Source organism: Salvelinus namaycush, chromosome 15 (genome assembly GCF_016432855.1).
Source record: "Salvelinus namaycush isolate Seneca chromosome 15, SaNama_1.0, whole genome shotgun sequence".
NCBI lineage: Eukaryota > Metazoa > Chordata > Actinopteri > Salmoniformes > Salmonidae > Salvelinus > Salvelinus namaycush.
Genome location: NC_052321.1, coordinates 40,500,407 through 40,521,039, shown reverse-complemented (window position 1 = coordinate 40,521,039; position 20,633 = coordinate 40,500,407). Strand labels below are relative to the sequence as shown.

The 20,633-nt window shown below is 42.7% G+C and overlaps 1 protein-coding gene across 1 annotated transcript in view; it reads right to left on the bottom strand.

The window, feature by feature from the left end:
* LOC120060529 (EMILIN-1-like) overlaps window positions 1-6,293 on the bottom strand; it is a 69,893-nt gene extending 63,600 nt beyond the window's left edge. Inside the window, exon 1 of the mRNA XM_039009913.1 lies at window positions 5,673-6,293. Coding sequence (XP_038865841.1) covers window positions 5,673-5,821 — 149 coding nt within the window. The 5' untranslated portion in view covers window positions 5,822-6,293. The remainder of the gene's footprint in view (window positions 1-5,672) is intronic.
* Window positions 6,294-20,633: the final 14,340 nt, after the last annotated feature.

Sequence of the window (20,633 nt, the reverse complement as noted above, 5' to 3'; positions counted from 1 at the left end):
AGAGAGTCAGCATCACAATGTTTTCCCACTGAGCTTTGTCAATAGTGCTATTAACATATGCCTTTTCACACCGTTTCCCCTTGCCAGGTTTCAATATGGCTGGCAATATGTTGTTAAATCAGGGGTGACCAACTCTAGCCCTCTTGAGCCACAGTCCTGCTGGTGACCCTTTCTCCAGAGAATGTCATTGATCAACTAGAAACACCACACATGTTGTCCGGGTATGAGGTAATCAGTCTCAGATTAGAAAGCAAAGATGAAAAACCAGCAGACACTGCAACCTTCAAGGTGTTGTGCACCCCTGCTCCAAAGAAGATAGGATTAGGCGAGGGTTAGCTGATCCTACATCTGTGTCAACAAAGAACTTCTCCCTGCCCTCCAAGTACTGTGTCCAGGTGGAGGTCATCATTTTAACAGGACACCTGTGTTTTGACCATTGTCCCTTGACTCTTGACCTCTGACCTCTGGTCACCTCCTCTGGTGACCCTTCATAAATCTGTGGACCAGTCAAGCCCTTGGGCCACTGTGTCTGGGCATTATTAACCATTAGAAACCTGTCAGCAGCATGGTGTAGGGGCTGGACTGGTGTCATCCATACCTGTGTCTCACTTCAAAGGATTTTTTATCAATTATTTTTTTCTTCTTCAAAGTAGGTAATTTGCCTACATTTTCTAGTACAATGAGTCATATTTTGGAAAAACACTCGTGGCACATCAGCTCGTGGGAAATGAAAAGTGTACATTTACCGTTTATAGTTTGTAAAGTGGACAGAAAATCATACACCCTGGGAAAGTTCCAAGACTTACACCTTATTATCAGCAAGTGTTGTCTGCCCACACAGTTGAGATGAGAGCTGACATGAGAGCTCAAATATTTGGCCGAGCAGAACATGAGAGTTTAGCAGAGGGCCCTGCGCAGTTCATCTTTCATTATCCCTCAGCATAAAATCCCTGTTTCATCTGACTGCTGCATTCTTTGATAAATTTGATTATGGTTTGTGGCTTTTCCTTTAAAATGTATATTTGATGCATGCATCACGAGTCAAATCCCATTGGCCATTCAGTCATTCAGAAGACAAAAAAAAATGAAATAATGGCAATAGGAGAAATGAAAAGAGTAACTCACAAACCTCAGAAATACTTTAAGTGGACCACAAAAAATATTAAATACTTAATGTTTAATAAGTGACAACAAACAACAAATATATAAAGATAACCATTACTCAACAAAATGAAAACAGATCTAATTAAATGGAATAACCTTCCCATGAATCTTCCAGGTAGAATAAACCTCTTTAGAATGGCATGGCTGCCAAAGTTTTTGTAAGTCTTTTCAGTAATACCAATTACCCCACGAAGACATTCTTTAAAAAAGTATACTCGGTCAAAACAGACTTTATGTGGGAAAATAAAAACCATAGAATAAAAGGTAAATAAAAGGTTGCTAATTCGACAGGAGAAAAGGACATTCTAAAACCAAACAACGATTTATTCTGGACCTAGGACTCCTTGTACAAGATTCTGTTGGAAGCTCAGCAAAAGTAAGAACAATTTATGATGTTATTTCGTATTTCTGTGGAAAATGTTGATTCCTATTCTCTGCCGTTTTGGCGGGCGCTGTCTCGCAATAACGCACGCTGTTTGTTATGGTAAAGTAATTTTTTTAAATCTAACACGGCGGTTGCATTAAGAACCAGTGTATCTTTCATTTGCCATACAACAAGTATTTTTATGTAAAGTTTATGATGAGTTCTTTGGTCAGATTAGGTGAGTGTCCAAAATAGCTCCGGACATTCTGGTGAATCGATGCTACATATTCACAATGTATAACCACGGTTTGCAGCTCTAAATATGCACATTTTCGAACAAAACATAAGTGTATTGTATAACCTGATGTTATAAGACTGTCATCTGATGAAGTTGGTCAAGGTTAGTGATTAATTTTATATCTTTTGCTGGTTTTTGCGAATGCTATCTATGCGGTGAATAAATGCGGTTGTGTGTTTGGCTATTGTGGTAAGCTAATATAATGCTATATTGTGTGTTCGCTGTAAAACACTTAAAAAATCGGAAATATTGGCTGGATTCACAAGATGTTTATCTTTCATTTGCTGTACACCATGTATTTTTCATAAATGTTTTATGATGAGTATTTAGGTATTTCACGTTGCTCTCTGTAATTATTCTGGCTGCTTTGGTGATATTTTTGATGGTAGCTGCAATGTAAAACTATGATTTATACCTCAAATATGCACATTTTCGAACAAAACATAAATGTATTGTATAACATGTTATAAGACTGTCATCTGATGAAGTTGTTTCTTGGTTAGTGACTAATTATATCTCTATTTGGTCGGTTTTGTGATAGCTACCTATGCGGTAGAAACATGGTGAAAATATGCGGTTGAGTCTTTGGCTATTATGGTTAGCTAATAGAAATACATATTGTGTTTTCGCTGTAAAACATTTTAAAAATCGGAAATGATGGCTGGATTCACAAGATGTTTATCTTTCATTTGCTGTATTGGACTTGTGATTTCATGATATTTATATGCTATTATTTATTTGTGGCGCTATGCTAGGCTATGCTAGTCAGCTTTTACTGATGAGGATGCTCCCGGATCCGGGATGGGTGTTAAGTAAAGGTTAAACTATTGGACTGATGTTGCCACAAGATGGAGGGAAAATTGGAGCATAACTAACGAAATTAAAGTAAACAAAAATGTACTCTTAATGTGTGCGTATGTGTGTGTTGGAGTGTCAGTGTAGTATGTCTGAGTGTGTGGGTAGAGTCCAGTGAGTGTCCATAGAGCCAGTACAAGAAAATCAGTGCAAAAAAAAAAAACATTGTCCAGATAGCCATTTGATTAACTGTTCAGCAGTCTTACGACTTGGGGTAGAAGCTGTTCAGGAGCCTTTTGGTCCCAGACTTGGCACTCCGGTACCGCTTGCCGTGCGGTAGCAGAGAGAACTATCTATGACTTGGGTGGCTGAAGTCTTTGACAATTTTTAGGGCTTTCCTCTGACAACGTCTGGTATAGAGGTCCTGGATGGCAGGGAGCTCAGCCCCAGTGATGGACTGCCAAACCAAGCGGTGATGCAGCCATTCAAGATCCTCTGCAGCTATAGAACTTTTTGATGATCTGAGGGCCAATGCCAAATATTTTCAGCCTCCTGAAGGGGAAGAGGTGTTGTCGTGCCTTCTTCACAACTGTGTTGGTGTGTTTGGACCATGATAGGTCCTTAGTGATGTGGACACTGAGGAACTTGAAGCTATCGACCCGCTCCACTACAGCCCTGTCGATGTGAATGGGGGTGTGCCTGTAGTTCACGATCAGCTCCTTTGTCTTGCTGACGTTGAGGGTGAGGTTGTTGTCCTGGCATCAAATGCCAGGTCTCTGACCTTCTCCCTGTAGGCTGTCTCATCGTCGTTGGTGATCAGGCCTACCACCGTCGTCTCGTAGGCAAACTTAATGATGGTGTTGGAGTCGTGCACGGCCACGCAGTTGTGGGTGAACAGGGAGTACAACGGGGGACTAAGCACGCACCCCTGAAAGAACCCCGTGTTGAGGGTCAGTGTGTTGTTGCCTGCCCACACCAGCTGGGGACGGCCCATCAGGAAGTCCAGGATCCAGTTGCAGAGGAAGGTGTTTAATCCCAGGGTCCTTAGCTTAGTGATGAGCTTGAAGGTCACTATGGTGTTAAACGCTGAGCTGTAGGCAAAAATCAGCATTCTTACATAGGTGTTCCATTTGTCCAGGTGGGAAAGGGCAGTGTGGAGCAATAGAGATTACGTCATCTGTGGATCTGTTGGGGCGATATGCGAATTGGAGTGGGTCCAGGATGTCTGGGATGGTGTTGATGTGATCCATGACCAGCCTTTCAAAGCATTTCATGGCTACAGATGTGAGTGCAATGGGGCGATAGTCATTTAGACAGGTTACCTTGGTGTTCTTGGGCACAGGGATTATAGTGATCTGCTTGAAACATGTAGGTATTACAGACTGTGTCAGGGAGAGGTTGAACATGTCAGTGAAGACACTTGCCAGCTGGTCAGCGCATGGTCTGAGTACGCGTCCTGATAATCTGTCTGGCCCTGCGACCTTGTGAATGTTAACCTGTTTAAAGGTCTTACTCATATGGGCTACAGAGAGCGTGATCACACACTTGTACGGAACAGCTGGTGCTCTCAGGCATGGTTCAGTGTTGCTGTCCTCGAAGCGAGCATCGAAGTTATTTAGCTTGTCTGGTAGGCTCGCGTCACTGGACAGCTCGCGGCTGTGTTTCCCTTTGCAATCCATGATGTTTGCAAGCCCTGCCACATCCGACAGGCATCAGAGCTGGTGTAGGATTCAATTTTGGTCCTGTATTGACGCTTTGCCTGTTTGATGGCTCATCGGAGGGTGTAGCGTGTTTTCTTATAAGCGGCCGGATTAGTGTCCCGTTACTTGAAAGTGGCAGTTCTAGCCTTTAGCTCAGTGCGGATGTTGCTTGTAATGCATGACTTCTGATTGGGATACGTACGTACGGTCACTGTGCGGACAACATCGTTTATGATTTATTAATAAAGCCGGCGATTGATGTGGCATTTATATTCCCGGAACATATTCCAGTCTGTGCTAGCCCAGACATAACCCAGACGTATCTGTAGGTTGGTGGTGCGTTTGCGTGTGTGTGTGTGTTTGTGTGCCTGTGTGTTTGTGTGGGACAGAGAGAGAGAGAAAACAAAGAGGGATGGAGAGGGAGAGAGAGGGGGATGAGGAGGGAGAGAGAGGGAGGGAGGGATACATAGAGAGGCAGAGTGAAAGAGAGAAAACATAACAAAGCAAGTGTATCTCTGTCCATGTGTGACTGTGAGTACTGCTCTTATGAGGGCAGAAAATCATCAATATGGCTGAAGACAGTTGTGAAGGTTACTGAAACAGATCTTTTGTAGCATTGTAGCAATACCTATATTGTAGCATCTATTGCAACACCAGGCCTGATTCATTTTCGCTGGGGTTGTTAGACACTGTTGCTCCTCCATAGAGCTCCTTTCAGATCTGCTCAGTGTGGGGGGAAAGAGACAGTTTTCATGGAACATTTGGATGAGAGAAGGACTGCTCATCTGTGTTACATTTACTCTCACTCTCAGCCACACACAGAGAGAGCGAGAGGGCGAGAGAGATAGAGAGCAGAGAGAGAGAGGGAGAGTCTACTCTAGCTGACAATCTTTGATGTTTAGAGTTTAGACTACATGGGAGAAAAAGAAAAACGCACTTTGGTCTTAAAACATCTCATAGTTCAGTTTCTTATAGAGAATAATGGCTGTGGGTCATTTAAACACAATCTCTTGTTTTCTTTACTGCTAAATTCCTTTATCATGTTACACCTGCACTGTAAATGAGACACACATTTCAAGGCAACTCCTTTCACAGAATTGGGATCTGTCGCTGACGCATCAGCATCAGCTCCTTCCAGATGTTTGGTAACCTTTGACGTGAGATTGAGTGCGATGAGAGTGAGTGTTTGGTACCCTTTGACATGAGAGTGAGTGCGACGAGAGAGAGAGTGTGTGTGTGTGTGTGTGTGTGTGTGTGTGTGTGTGTGTGTGTGTGTGTGTGTGTGTGTGTGTGTGTGTGTGTGTGTGTGTGTGTGTGTGTGTGTGTGTGTGTGTGTATGTGTGTGTGTTACCTGTGTCTGCTCGCTGCCCGGGCGCCGTTCTGTGGCTGCGCCTGGGTCTGTCCCGAATAGAGATTATACCGCTGCGGGTACGAAGCGCACCGAACCTCCCCGAACCATGTCAAGACCCACAGCACAAGAAACAGAACTGGTCCCGCCATGCCTTCGCAAGAAACAACAAAAAAGTGATGCGGCAGAATCCTCCCGTTTGTCAATGAACTTTTATTCCACACGAATAGTGTGGAAGTAAATTCCTATCAGCCGTGACGCACTCTTCCTCTCCAGAATCGGATAAGTCCATACTATCGACCCATAGTTAGGCTACAGCGGGATGTGAGACGGTATCTCAAACCGTCACTTCAACATCTATATTATTAGTCCCCTGATTGATAGCACTTATATTCCCTTCAAATATGTCCAAAAGCAGCTGCTATTCCCTTTATCATTCTTGTAAATGCGATAAGACACTTCCAGGCGCATCCATGAGCCTGCCGTTATTTTCCAGACGTTGAAATGGGTTACAGTTTTGCCGGGAAAAAGTTTTGATTTCAGTCAGTTGGTAAGAAGTTATTGCGACGCAAAAATGCGAGGAAGGTGGCTTGCGTTTCAAGCGCAGCAGAATCTGAATGACTGTTCTCCCCCTACCCAAGCCTCCTTCTCTCTCGTCCTTTTACCTCCCTTCATTCGTGCGCTTTCTGACCCCTCCCACCTGTAGGCTTCCTATCAAACACATATGCACAGATCTAGGACCAGCTTAAACTCCCCAAATTAAGGTCAGGGGAAACTCAAAACTTACCTTAGATCAGTGTCTAGGAAAAACTCCCGAATGACAACATATACTGTATTTACACACCCACTTGCTGCTTTTGGAAAATTGCTCACGCATTAACGCTTATCTGGCCGAAGCATCGCTATTAGGAAAATCCCCTCTATCTGATCCGGGAAAAACGGATGAGTGTGCTTGAAAAAGAACTGAGGAGTATTTAGATAAGCATGTTTATGAAAAAAATCTGATAGTGGAGAGACTGAGAAGATGGATACAAGTGGCCTATACTTTCCCATTGTAATCCTACTTTTTGGACTGCATTTAACTCCTCATCCGAGGACACGCGTGAATTCGATGATGAGGTTACAATGAAGTTGCTTCTCTCAAACTCTGTAACCAAGTAGCATCACACAAGTAGTGGCACAAACCAAGTAGGCCTACATCATCATAGATTACGCAATATTTGAGTGACGTCCAAAAGTATTGACAGATAGCCAGGGGCACACTCGAAGACCCAGACATAATTTACAAACGAAGCATTTGTGTTTAGTGAGTCTGCCAGATCAGAGGCAGTAGGGATGACCGGGGATGTTCTCTTGATAAGGGTCTGAATTGGACCATTTTACTTTTAGCAATTCCATTTACTTTTGATACTTAAGTGCTTAAAAATATTATCTTGAGGAATGTAGTGAAGTAAAAGTAAAAGTTGTTAAAAAATATAAATAGTAAAGTACAGATACCCCAAAAAACAACTTAAGTAGTACTTTAAAGTATTTTTACTTACACCACTGCTTAAGTACTTTACACCACTTTACACCACTGCTGGTTATATCTCTATTAAATTAATAATAGCATATATTCTCTAAATCCATTCATTCATACATCCGTTATTCATTCATACATCTGTTCATATGATCTATTCATTAGTTTAATCTAAATCATTACATTCATTCATGTTTGGGGGTTAATTTGATGACTTCTTGAGGGGAATGGGGTGATAAGTGATTTGTTCTTTCCTCTGTACTCTTATCTCTGCAGATGTGCTTGTCTTCCCCAGGATGTGTCCTCCTCTCCTCTCCATTCAGACCTTCCTAACTTCCTGCCTCTGGGCTCAGCTGTTGGGGGATCATCTCCTAGGTTTGAGGGGAGTCCGGTTAACTCTACTGTCTCTTTAGTTTAATATACACCCCAGGGCAGCGAGATGAGAGAGATAGAGGCAGAGCTTGGCGTATAGGTGAAAGAAGGTGGGATATGCAGGGCATGCTCAAAGGTAGGGATTTCATATTTTCTTAATCGTTCAATTTAATCCAAACCTCTTGCTCTGTTCCACCATTCTGACAGGAGTTGTTAGGCTATCACGCGGAGGGGTGTGTGAATGTTTCTGCACGTGTGTCTGTTTGTGTTTTAGGGGATTTCGTCACCTCAGACATAGGCTGAGAGGTCACAGGTGAGAGAGGGGTGGTGTGTCATTGGGAATTTCGGTAATGTCACACTGCTCTGCATCTGACTACCAGCTGCAATCAGAGACTGGGGAGGGATAAATTAATGAAATCACTTACACTGATCTTAAACACCTGCCAGCCCAGTCATTCATCAAGGATCATTGGTCCTCTGGTAAAGGCATTTACTATTTATTATAGGTTAAAGGGTCTAGTTTCTCTGTGTGTGTGTGTGTGTGTGTGTGTGTGTGTGTGTGTGTGTGTGTGTGTGTGTGTGTGTGTGTGTGTGTGTGTGTGTGTGTGTGTGTGTGTGTGTGTGTGTGTGTGTGTGTGTATGTATACCTGCATGCGTGCGTGCAATGTGTGAACTGTACATTGTGCTGGACTTCATACCACCCCATTTGATCATATGATTCAATAGAAGAGGATTGACTGCCTGTTTAAGCGCCTCTCTGGGTGGAGGTGGAGGCTGTCACTTGTCACTATTGAGGCCCACACACACCCCTCTCGCCTGGGGTTCATAGTGTTCGTAGAGTCCCTGGAGAGACTTCCACCCTCCAACACTCCAACCCTCTGCTGGGTCAATGGACATGCTTCCCACCACATCAGAGGCCTCTAATGAATGCAAGGATTTGATTTATACAGTGCTTTCTACCTACTGAGGTACTCAAAGCGCTTTACATAGTCAATAGAGGTCTATGGTGTTTAGCCTGACTATGGTCAGTGTAGTGACAGCTCAAAAGCACCACAGGAGTTCGGTTCACTTAACTTCAGAGGAAGGAAGCTGATGTTTAGGGGTGAAAGATAGGTTTTGTCAACTCAGGACCAATAGGCCACAGAAATAGAATGGATTGACACACAGATTGCACGGCCAAAAATGGACAGTCAAAAGTCATTTAGAATTGGATCTGTTTAACTCTTTCTATTTCTACGGTCAACCGACCGGCCGATTTAGTCGTGATGTTGTGTTTGTGGCAGGGATGAAGTTCCGGCTGTAGCTACGCTGACGTTAGCATAAAGTAAGGTTCTGAGAACAGTCACGTGGTGTGGTTTTATTGGGAAAAAGCTTTAAATCAAAAGCTTTTGATTTAACTCATAAACATCTAATAGCTGTGTGTACTTAACTACAAACAAATGCTGTTGTTTCTTGAAGGCTGAATCTGTGGGGGGGGGGGGGGGGGGGGGCATTGTTATTGTGTTTAAAGAGAAAAAAAGATCTTCAAAGACAACATGCCATGTCAATTTAGCGCTAATATTAATGGTGAACGCTACCATGCAATCAGTGTTATGTGGTACAGGTTATAATAGGAGTAGAACACACTGGATAGGTCACAAGAGCTGTACTGTATTCTTAACCTTGCATTATATTTGAGTTATTCTTGTAGTACCTAATGCGGTAGCACTTAAATAAATTATAACTAGTTTCCATCTTTATTACCATGTTATTACCCATTTTTTCCATGCTGTAAAGTATCTTTACTGATAGAAGTTACATAGGTAAAAACCTGATTAAAAAGTTGTAACATTGGTTGAGTTGATACCAAGTTACAAATGTTAACACACACTACACACTACACACTGATCCTTGTGCACTAAGCACCAGAGGTGCGAGATCAGTCCTGTGTGGTAGACATTATGATAGTCACTCAGCTGTTTGTTGCCTTTGTAATCTCACCAGCACCATATTGGAAAATACCCCGTCCCACCTTCTCCTTTCCCTTCAGTGCACCAGCTGTGAGGGGGTACAAGACACACGTTGAGCACAATCGCTGCCCAACTTTATATGTCTCAGAACAACAGCTGTGATTACAGTACAATTAAAGATGCACTCTCTAACTTTTGTATAATTTCAGCCAATAGTTTTGAAAGTGGCGCTCACAAGCCAAAAGTGGTCGTTGTTTTTTGTGTACTACGTCATCAAATTGTGTAACACGTCATTCATTTCGTATGATATGTTACGTCCTGTAAAAAGTATTATTATTATTATGTATTTTATGTGTATATATACAGTACTGTTTTCTTTATTTTTACTATTTTCTACATTGTGGAATAATAGAGAAAAAATAACACATATGGAATCATGTAGCAACCAAGAAAGTGTTAAACAAATCAAAATATATGTTATATTTGAGATTCTTCAAAGTAGCCACCCTTTGCCTTGATGGCAGCTTTTCACACTCTTGGCATTCTCTCAACCAGCTTCATGAGGTAGTCACCTGAAATTAATTTCAATTAACAGGTGTGCCTTATTAAAAGTTAATTTGTGGAATTTATTTCCTTCTTAATGCGTTTTAGCCAATCAGTTGTGTTGTGACAAGGTAGGGTTGGTATACAGAAAATAGCCCTGTGGTAGAAGACCAAATCCATATTATGGCAAGAACAGCTCAAATAAGCAAAGAGAAACGACAGTCCATCATTACTTTAAGACATGAAGGTCAGTCAATCCGGAACATTTCACGAACTTTGAAAGTTTCTTCAAGTGCAGTCGCGAAAACCATCAAGCACTATGATGAAACTGTTTCTCATGAGGACTGCCACAGGACAGGATGACCCAGAGTTACCTATGCTGCAGAGGATAAGTTCATTAGTGATACCAGCCTCGGAAATTGGCAAATAACTGCACTTCAGATTGCACCTCACAGAGTTTAAGTAACAGACACATTTCAACATCAACTGTTCAGAGGAGACTGTGTGAATCAGGCCTTCATGGTCGAATTGCTGCAAAGAAACTACTACAAAAGGACACCAATAAGAAAAAGAGACTTGCTTGGGCCAAGAAACACGAGCAATAGACATCAGACCTGTGGAAATCTGTCCTTTGGTCTGATGAGTCCAAATTTGAGATTTTTTGGTTTCAAAAATGTGTCTTTATGAGATTCAGAGTAGGTGAACAGGATGATCTCCGCATTTGTGGTTCCCACCGTGAAGCATGGAGGAGGAAGTGTGATGGTGCATTGCTGATGACACTGCTGGTGATTTATTTAGAATTTAAGACACACTTAACCAGCAGGGCTACCACAGCATACGCCATTCCATCTGGTTTGTGCTTAGTCGGACTATCATTTGTTTTTCAACAGGTCAATGACCCAATACACCACCAGGCTGTGTAAGGGCTATTTGACCTGGCCTCCACAATGACCCGACCTCAACCCAATTGAGATGGTTTGGGATGAGTTGGACCGCAGAGTGAAGGAAAAGCAGACAACAAGTGTTCAGCATATGCGGGACCTCCTTCAAGACTGTTAGGAAAATCATTCCAGGTGACTACCTCATGAACTTGGTTGAGAGAATGCAAAGCTGTCATCAAGGCAAAGGTTGTTTACTTTGAAGAATCTAAAATATATTTTGATATGTTTAACACTTTTTTGGTTACTACATAATTCCATATGTGTTATTTCATAGTTTTGACAATGTAGAAAATAGTAAAAATAAAGAAAAACCCTTGAATGAGTAGGTGTGTCCAAACCTTTGACTGGTACTGTATATAATTTTTCTATTTGTATGATATATTACGAATCCAATTGGTAGTATATGTTACGAATTTGTTGTGCTTAAGATCCTGGAGTGCATCTTTAAGGGGTCCCACTCAGATCCACACTAGTCACAAACCACCACCCCCTGGCTCCTCTCTCTCTCTTCCCCAGAAAGGAGGCTCTTTCATGGGCTACTGACCTCTGGGTTTCCCTGCTCAGATATGCACCTGAGTGCCTGTGGTGGGAGGGGAGAGAGAAAGAGAAAGAGAAAGAGAGCGAGGAGAGAAGGAGAAAGAACGAAGAGGGAGGCAGGAAGGGAGAAAGAGAGAGCGAGCGAGAGAAAAGAGAGAGATGGAGAGAAACAGAGACAGAGAGAAGGAGAAAGTAGAGAGGGAGGGACGGATGGGTGTGCCCACATCTGAACAATCCTTCTTTCATACAGCCGCTACATCATCATTTTGGAGCCATGCTTCACACCAGAATCACAAATCACACATGACCACAACCAGCGGTAATTGGTGTGTATGACGTCCATGTATGTGTGTGTGAGTGTGCGTATGCACACTCCTTATGCTGAAATTAATAGTTTTGGGGAAACACATTCTCAAAAATAGTGGGATGCCAAGCTCTGTGGAGTGTTCTGTGGAGACCCTAGTTAGATTGTAGAGCAGGGAAACACAACCATAGGTCATTGGGTCATGAGCCCACTACTAAGTCTTATAGACCACATTACCAAGACCTTAGCTTGGGGGTGTGAGTTTATGTTCATTGCTAAGGGTTAGACCATATTCCTGTGGTTCTCCACAGAGTTGGATATCATGACCCCAAATCAAACCATTACCACTAGAACAGGAGTAAGTGGAAGTCATCAAAATGGTTGTTTTTTATACAGTCGACTAGGGAGTGGCCATAGCCTGTGAGAGCTAGCTTTACTACTGTAAAGAATGGCAAATCTAATGGACAATGCTCTCTATTTTGGCTAAAATCGTAATTATGGGAGTTCTGTTTCTGCATGAATGCAATCCATGTCTCCAGCTCTAATAATGGTGTTTTGTTAATGTATTGATTTGGTTCGATGAGAACAATCATCAAGGAGATTTGTAAATAAAATATTATAACAGGTCAGCGCATTAACTGTCCAACCAATCTCAAACCTATCAAATCTACATCCTCCATTTTAGGAGAACTGGTCAGGCAGCGGAAGTCCCTTTTGCTCAGTCATGACCTCCTCAGAAACCAGATGATTCATCTGAGTTTATCTAGTGAGGATGACAGGACTAATAGTGTGCTGCTCAGTGCAGGGTTGGTTAAAAGTTATATAGCAGTGACCTTCATATCTAGTTGGTCAAGACTCTTTTAAAGCTATAAAAAACAGTATATACTGCATACACTATTCTGGGCTGGTTTTCAATGCAGTTCATTAGAGCACTTTTAGCTTTAACTACGTGGTGGTGGTGGTGGTGGACGTTCACTGGACGTGCTACCTTGTCCCGGAGCTGCTGTTTTGGACTCTCTCTCTCCGCACCTGCTGTCTCTAACTCGGAATGATCGGCTATGAAAAGCCAACTGACATTTACTCCTGAGGTGCTGACCTGTTGCACCCTCTACAGCCACTGTGATTATTATTATCTGACCCTGCTGGTCATCTATGAACGTTTGAACATCTTGGCCATGTTCTGTTATAATCTCCACCCGGCACAGCCAGAAGAGGACTGGCCACCCCTCAGAGCCTGGTTCCTCTCTAGGTTTCCTCATAGGTTCTGGCCTTTCTATGGAGTTTTTCCTAGCCACCGTGCTTATACATCTTCATTGCTTGCTGTTTGGGGTTTTAGGCTGTCTTTCTGTACAGCACTTTGTGACATCGGCTGATGTAAAACAGACTTTATAAATACATTTGATTGATTTATTGATGGTGGTGGTTTGATTATTTTCAAAATGTTCATCATCATAATCCGCACCATCATTATCACCGCCACCGCCACCAGGTAGTTAAAGCTGCTGTGTCAAGGCTACAGCTGGGTGGAGATGATGAGTTCCCTTCTGAAATACCCTTCTCAGACTGACCAATCAGATCTCTGACAACAGGGCCAGTTTCCTGTGTAAGCACCTGTTTTTCGTTGTAACCCACAGCTCAATGACACTGTTAAAACCAGCCAGCCTGCCTGCTGTGGACAGACAGTTTGAATGCAGAGGGTTAATTCTGATTCACAGACTAGAAGGACACTAAAACCTCCCCAAACCTTTTCACACCTGATTGTTATACACCTGATGGTATCACTATGGACCCACCAGCTTTTCAAGAGGCACAAACAACTAACTCACAAATCTCACAGTGATACAAGAGAAGTATTTATATGGAAACAACCAGGCAGATACACTATATATACAAATGGATGTGGACACCCCTTCATATTAGTGGATTCGGCTATTTCAGCTATATACGTTGCTGACAGGTGTATAAAATCGATTACACAGCCATCTAATCCCTATAGACAAACATTGGCAGTAGAATGGCTGTACTGATGAGCTCAGTCACTTTCAACGTGACACCTTCATAGGATGCCACATTTCCAACAAGTCAGTTCGTAAAATGTCTGCCCTGCTAGAGCTTCCCCGGTCAACTGTAAGTGCTGTTATTGTGAAGTGGAAAGGTCTAGGAGCAGCAACGGCTCAGCCATGAAGTGGTAGGCCACACAAGCTCACAGAATGGGACCGCCGAGTGCTGAAGCGCATAGCTCATAAAAATCATCTGTCCTCAGTTGCAACACTCACTACCGAGTTTCAAACTGCCTCTGGAAGCAACATCAGCACAATAACTATTCGTCGGGAGCCTAAGATCACTATGCACAATGCCAAGTGTCAGGTGGAGTGTTGTAGCACTGGAGACACGTTCTCTGGCAGTCCGACGGACAAATCTGGGTTTAGGAGATGCCAGGAGAACGCAACTTGCCCGAATGCATAGAGCCAACTGTAAAGTTTGGTGGAGGAGGAATAATGGTCTGTGGCTGTTTCTCATGGTTCGTGCTAGGCCCCTTAGCTCCAGTGAAGGGAAATCTTAACGCCACAGCATACAATGACATTCTAGACCAGGTATTCTCAAACTGGGGTACCGCAATGCCGTCGGGGGTACGCCAAATAAAAATGAGATTCAAATAAAATATAAATATATATATATATATATATATATATATATATATATATATATATATATATATATAATTGGTTTTCCTTCACATTTTCAAACAGTATTTTCCAACGGGGCTATAGATTTGGGTGAGGTTTTTTTCGCGCCCGAGTAGCCACGTTTCACAGCCAAAAATACAATTCAACCATCTAGTGTAGAGCAAAGTAACAACACAATGTCAAATACAGAAGATGTTTCATATGTAAGATGGCTAAATAAAGAGCAAATGTATTGATTATTATTATATTATTATTTGTGCCCTGGTCCTATAAGAGCTCTTTGTCACTTCCCACGAGCTGGGTTGTGACAAAAACTCACACTCATTCTTATGTTTAATAAATGTATCGTATAGTGTGTGTGTGGCAGGCTTACAATGATGGCAAAAAACAACATTTGAGAGTGCGCTGACCCTGGTGCTAGAGGGGGTTTCTCAGCTGGAGGTTGAATGTTTGAACGGGTACGGGACTATAAAAAGTTTGGAAACCAATGGTCTAGACGATTCTCTGCTTCCAACTTTGCGGCAACAATTTGGGGAAGGCCGTTCCTTGTTTCAGAATGACAATGCCCCTGTGCACAAAAAGAGGTCTTGATCTCACCCCCATCGAACACCTTTGGGATGAATTGGAACTCTGACTGCAAACCAGGCCTAATCGCCCAACATCAGTGCCCGACCTCACAAATGCTCTTGTGGCTGAATGAAAGCAAGTCCCCGCAGCAATGTTCCAACTACTAGTGGAAAGCCTTCCCAGAAGAGTGGAGTCTTTTATAGCAGCAAAGGGGGACCAACTCCACATTAATACCCATGATTTTGTAATGAGAAGTTTGACAAGCAGGTGTGACCATACTTTTAGTCATGTGGTGTAGATCCCATATTTCAATTAAAAGCTAAGAGTGAAGGAATCCGAAATGTCTAATTTACAAAACAGGCTGGTTAATTCCCAAAATAAAAATGTCAATTTGTCTCTAACAGAGTTGGGGGACAGACACAGAAGTTGACCTTCCCCTGGCAGCTGCAGTCAATCAAACCTGACTTGGACCTGGAACATTGTCCCTGGCCTCTTACCTCAGAGCTGATAATAGCAAGTAGCTGGACATTGTCTGTGTGTGTGTGTTTGCGTGTGTGTGTGTGTGTCTGCGAGCAGACACAGGTAACACTCGCACACACACACACACACACACACACACACACACACACACACACACACACACACACAAATCAAATCAAATGTATTTATAAAGCCCTTCTTACATCAGCTGATATCTCAAAGTGCTGTACAGAAACCCTGCCTAAAACCCCAAACAGCAAGCAATGCAGGTGTAGAAGCACGTCGTGTAGAAGCACACACACACAGGGGCTAGGCTGTGGTAATTTTAGGACACATGAGGCTTCTCTCCTGTGCAGAATCATTTCCCCCTCCCTCTGTTTTTATTGTTGTTGAATCGTTATTAGTGGAAGCTGAAGCTGAGACCACCCACACGTTGTAATTACAAATAACCAGTGTTTCACAACCCAGCTATTAAACTCTGGCTACACAGTTAACAGTGTGTCACTTCCATCCATCTCAAATCCACTGGGTTGGGTCCCAGGTAATACACAGTACAGAGTCGGATACGCAATGTAGCTAATCAGAAACTGCAGTCTGCCAAACATAAACGCAGTACTCTGATGATAACATTTTGACGATACCTCCAGATAAAGGGTTGCATTGTTCTTTATGACTAAGGCCAAACCATAATAAATGGAAACATTTGTAGGGAGTGTATAAAGTTGGATGTTTTATTTGACTCTCCTGTAACTTGTGTAATGCATATTGTGACTTCCTCACTGTAGTTAAACCCTGTCATCTGCAGTGGTGTAGTGGAGGGTAAATGTGAGCAAACACAATTTACCCACTTTTTTTGGTGCTGCACAGTCTTCTGATTTGCGGACAAATGCATTAAGCATCGGAAGCATTACTTTTTTCACCACAGCCAGCGATCAGAGTTTACCCACCTATTTATTTGACCACTACATCACTAGTCATCTGGCCTGGAGGCTTAAAGGGGGAGGGGTAGGGGTCAAGCACCCTAACGCCCCATAGAGGACCGCACCTGATGTCACGACCCCAACTAGTCTGAGGTCAGAGGTCAATGGTCCCTACCTCAGAGAGAGAGAGTGTTCAGATGTTACAGGTTAACAGTGGAGCTACATTGGGTCCTCTCAGAGACGTTACTGAACACTGATGCAGTTCTCTCTTTTTTATGACCGTCGACCGCACTGATAACCAACACACTGCGGTCCAGCGGGTGAACCTAAGCCATGAATCATGGGTTAACCGGTTGAACTTGCCCTTTTAAGACTACTGCCTGCAGCACACCCTAAGAATATATATATAGGCCAGGTTTCAAACGAACCGCAATGCACAAACATTGCACTGCGCTTGAGGTTTAAAGGTATTGTGAATGCGATTTGCTCCAACATCAGGAAAATTGCCTTTGTCTCAGTTTGTTTGAATCCCAGCCAGAGTATCATTTCATTACCCTGGACTTGAATTCCAATATTTTTCTTTGGCCCCTTTATCCTTTCAGGTGATGCTGAGTGGACTTTCTCCTCAGTCATTGTAGCCCTTTTCTGTTCGCTAATCCTACAAATTGCAACCAGAACTGTCGCAGGAATGCAGCTTTCTCTGTGTGTGTGTGTTTGTGTGTGTGCGTCTTTGACAGAGGGAGAGAAACAGGAGAGGCTTTAACTACGGGGCCAGATTATGTGAAGGGTTTTCCTGCAGCAGCTGTGGAGCACCCAGCCCTTTGACTGCCCAAAACACCTCCACCCACCGTCCAACCCCATGTTATGACTACACCTCCAATTATCTTCTACTGTAGATGTAAATATCAGATTCAAGAGAAAGAGAGAGGAAGCGAGGGAGGGAGGAGAAGGAGAGAAAGAGCAGGAATGTGTGTCCTACTGATAACCTGCAGATGTGTGCAGCGATGGAAAGAATCTGTGAAACCACAGTGTGGAAAAGTAGCCACTGGGCAAAAACTGGTTGAATCAACGTTGTTTTCACGTAATTTCAACCCCCAAAAAATCAACGTGATGACGTTAAATCAATGAGGAAAACAAATTGGATTTGCACAAAAGTAATCAACGTAAATGCATTCCAATTGCATTTTTTTTCCCCCACATTGAATTAAATATAAATATCAATCAAAACTTGACGTTGAACTGAGGTCTGTGCCCCGTGGGTAGGATCACTTATTGAGCCGACTCCTGTGTTTCACATACACCCTGTCTCGTGCTCTGTGGTGTTGGCTGATTGGTTGGTGGCAGGGTCAGGGGGGAGGGGTGTAGGTGTGGGGGTACGGGTTGGGTTTCTTCTCTATGTTTTTGTAATTTTGTCAGGCACTGTGTTCTGTTGTTATCCTCTGCTTGGGTAACACATTGATACACAAATTCAAGTTTCTATTGCGGAACAAGGCTCGGATCAAGGGATTGATTTCTAGCAGATGGAAGAAGAAGTAGAAGTGAGCAGCAGTGACTATGGTAGAACACATATGAAACACATATACAACACATCCCTGAACAAAATATTCTCCATTGAGCTTGTGTTCGGGAAACAACGCTTGATAAAATGTCGTCTTTCTTTTGTTTTTCTTTCTTTTTCCTGGCCAAAAATGTGATGAAGAGTAATGAGGTCACTATTTACATTCCGACGTCGAATATAAATACACTTAATCAAAGTAGAATGACAAACCTGGGAAGGACACCGGAAAAAATGCACAACAGGGCACTATTAATCACCCTTTATGGGAACAAAGTTTTACAAAGTTGATTCTAATTATAGTGCAACCTGTTAGCAAGACACATGCTTTCATAAGGTTGCTCAAAACATGTCGAGTCTCACTAGAATGACTTTGGAGTATGCCGGGATTATTTGGTTGACATGGAAAAATGTAATTGGTTATCTTTGCCATAAAGTTTTAAACTCGTTAAAAGCCATTTAAGAGTGAACTGAAATTGCTTCATGAGTTTCTTGGCATGTGTTAGTGAGCTATTTATAGAGCTATTTATAGTCCTATATACTGTAGCCCCCTCACCTGTCCTCAGCCACCTGCCCTGAGGAAATGACACAATGCACCACCCCTACAGACAATGGCCCTCACTCAACACATTCCACACAGAGCTATGTGCATCTCTTTCAAGCACTGCTGGCATGTCATGCCATTGCTGAACAATCTGATTGATGTCATCAGAATTAGGACTGCTAACTCCGTCTGGTCCGTGGAATTCAGGAATGGAACACTGTCTGAGAATACAACTGTTGGAAAATAGCTAATTTCTCATTCGGAAAACAACTCATTAAAAGGGTTAAGGAATTCCAAAGAGGCGAATTCCATGGAGCCAACGACTGACTGAGCCATAGATTTTTTTACAAGGTGCACAGCTCTGCATTACTCTCCCTAGGGCTTTACCTGGCTCTAGGGCAGTCAGGTGTAGCAGCCATGGACTCAAGTGGAGATGTCCTTTAATGTTTAAGGGGTTTACATTAATCAGGTTTCGATCCAACCATTTAATGCAGATTAATTACCTGACGCATGAAAAAAGTCATGACTGGGCTGATGGAAACAATTTTATAAATACAATTTTATAAATGCCGCCAATTTGTTTGTCATAATTTTGGATATTTTTGTGTCTGTAAAATTCATTATGCAGAAATTGCGGTGGACACGCCTTTATGTTGAAATATTGATATAATAACCAGCATATCGAAGTAAACTTGGAGTCACACAATGATATGCTGTGTGGTCCAATGGAAACCCATTTAACTTGTAACATTATTTGTATGTGCACTACGTCATAACGCTCAGACTTTTATCCTCAATAAATCAATTTGATGGAAACACATCTCTATTTTTGTCAGAATTGAGATTATTCGCATGAAACTCTGTCTCAAATTGGATGGAAACATAGATAATGTCATATGATCTATTAAAATGGCGCCGGAGAAGAAGGCAGTCATTTTACCTGTCCCCAACCGATCGTGTCTTTTGTTCGTTTATTTTAGTTTTTTGTAACATATTTTGTAACTTATTTTGTACATAATGTTGCCACTACCGTCTCTTATGGCCGAAAACAACTTCTGGACATCAGGACTACGATTACTCACCACAGACTGGCAGAATCCTTTTTTTCCTTTAACGAGTCTGACTAGCCCGACGCGAACAATATACTGCCTTCTCGGGAACAGGCCCAGATCCCTGTGATTTGCCTGAAGAGGAGGCGGAGAAAAAGGGGCCAGAGGGCGGGCTGCCTTCTGAGAATTCGTAGGCGATCGAATAAACCCCCCACTTCCTTCCATTCTGCTAGCAAACGTGCAATCTTTGGATGATAAAATCGCTGACCTACACGCAAGATTAAACTACCAAAGGGACTACAATAGTTCAGCCACGGAGCCATGGCTGAATGATGACACTATCAACAGCTGGCTGGTTATACGCTGTACCGGCAGGGTAGAACAGCGCCATCTGGTAAGACAAGGGGCGGCGGACTATGTATTTTTGTAAATAACAGCTGGTGCACGACATCTAAGGAAGTCTCGAGCTATTGTTCGTCTGAGGCAGAGTATCTCATGATAAGCTGTTGATCACACTATCTACCTAGAGAGTTTTCATCTGTTTTTTTCGTAGCTGTTTACATACCACCACAGTCAGAGGCTGGCACTAAGACAGCATTGAATTAGCAAAATTCCGCCATAAGCAAACAAGAAAACGCTCACCCAGAGGCGGAGCTCCTAATAGCCAGAGACTTTAACCTGTTTGGGCTGAAGGGGCAGTATTGAGTAGCCAGATAAAAGGTGCCCATTTCAAACGGCCTCGTACTCAATTCTTGCTCGTACAATATGCATATTATTATTACTATTGGATAGAAAACACTCTCTAGTTTCTAAAACCGTTTGAATTATATCTGTGAGTCAAACAGAACTCATTTGGCACAAACTTCCTGACCAGGAAGTGGAAAGTCTGAAATCGGGGCTCTGTTCTACTTCCTGCCTATAAATGGGCATGATACGTAAGAGTATACGTGCACTTCATAGACCTTCCCCTGGATGTCAAGAGGCGGTGAGAGAAGAA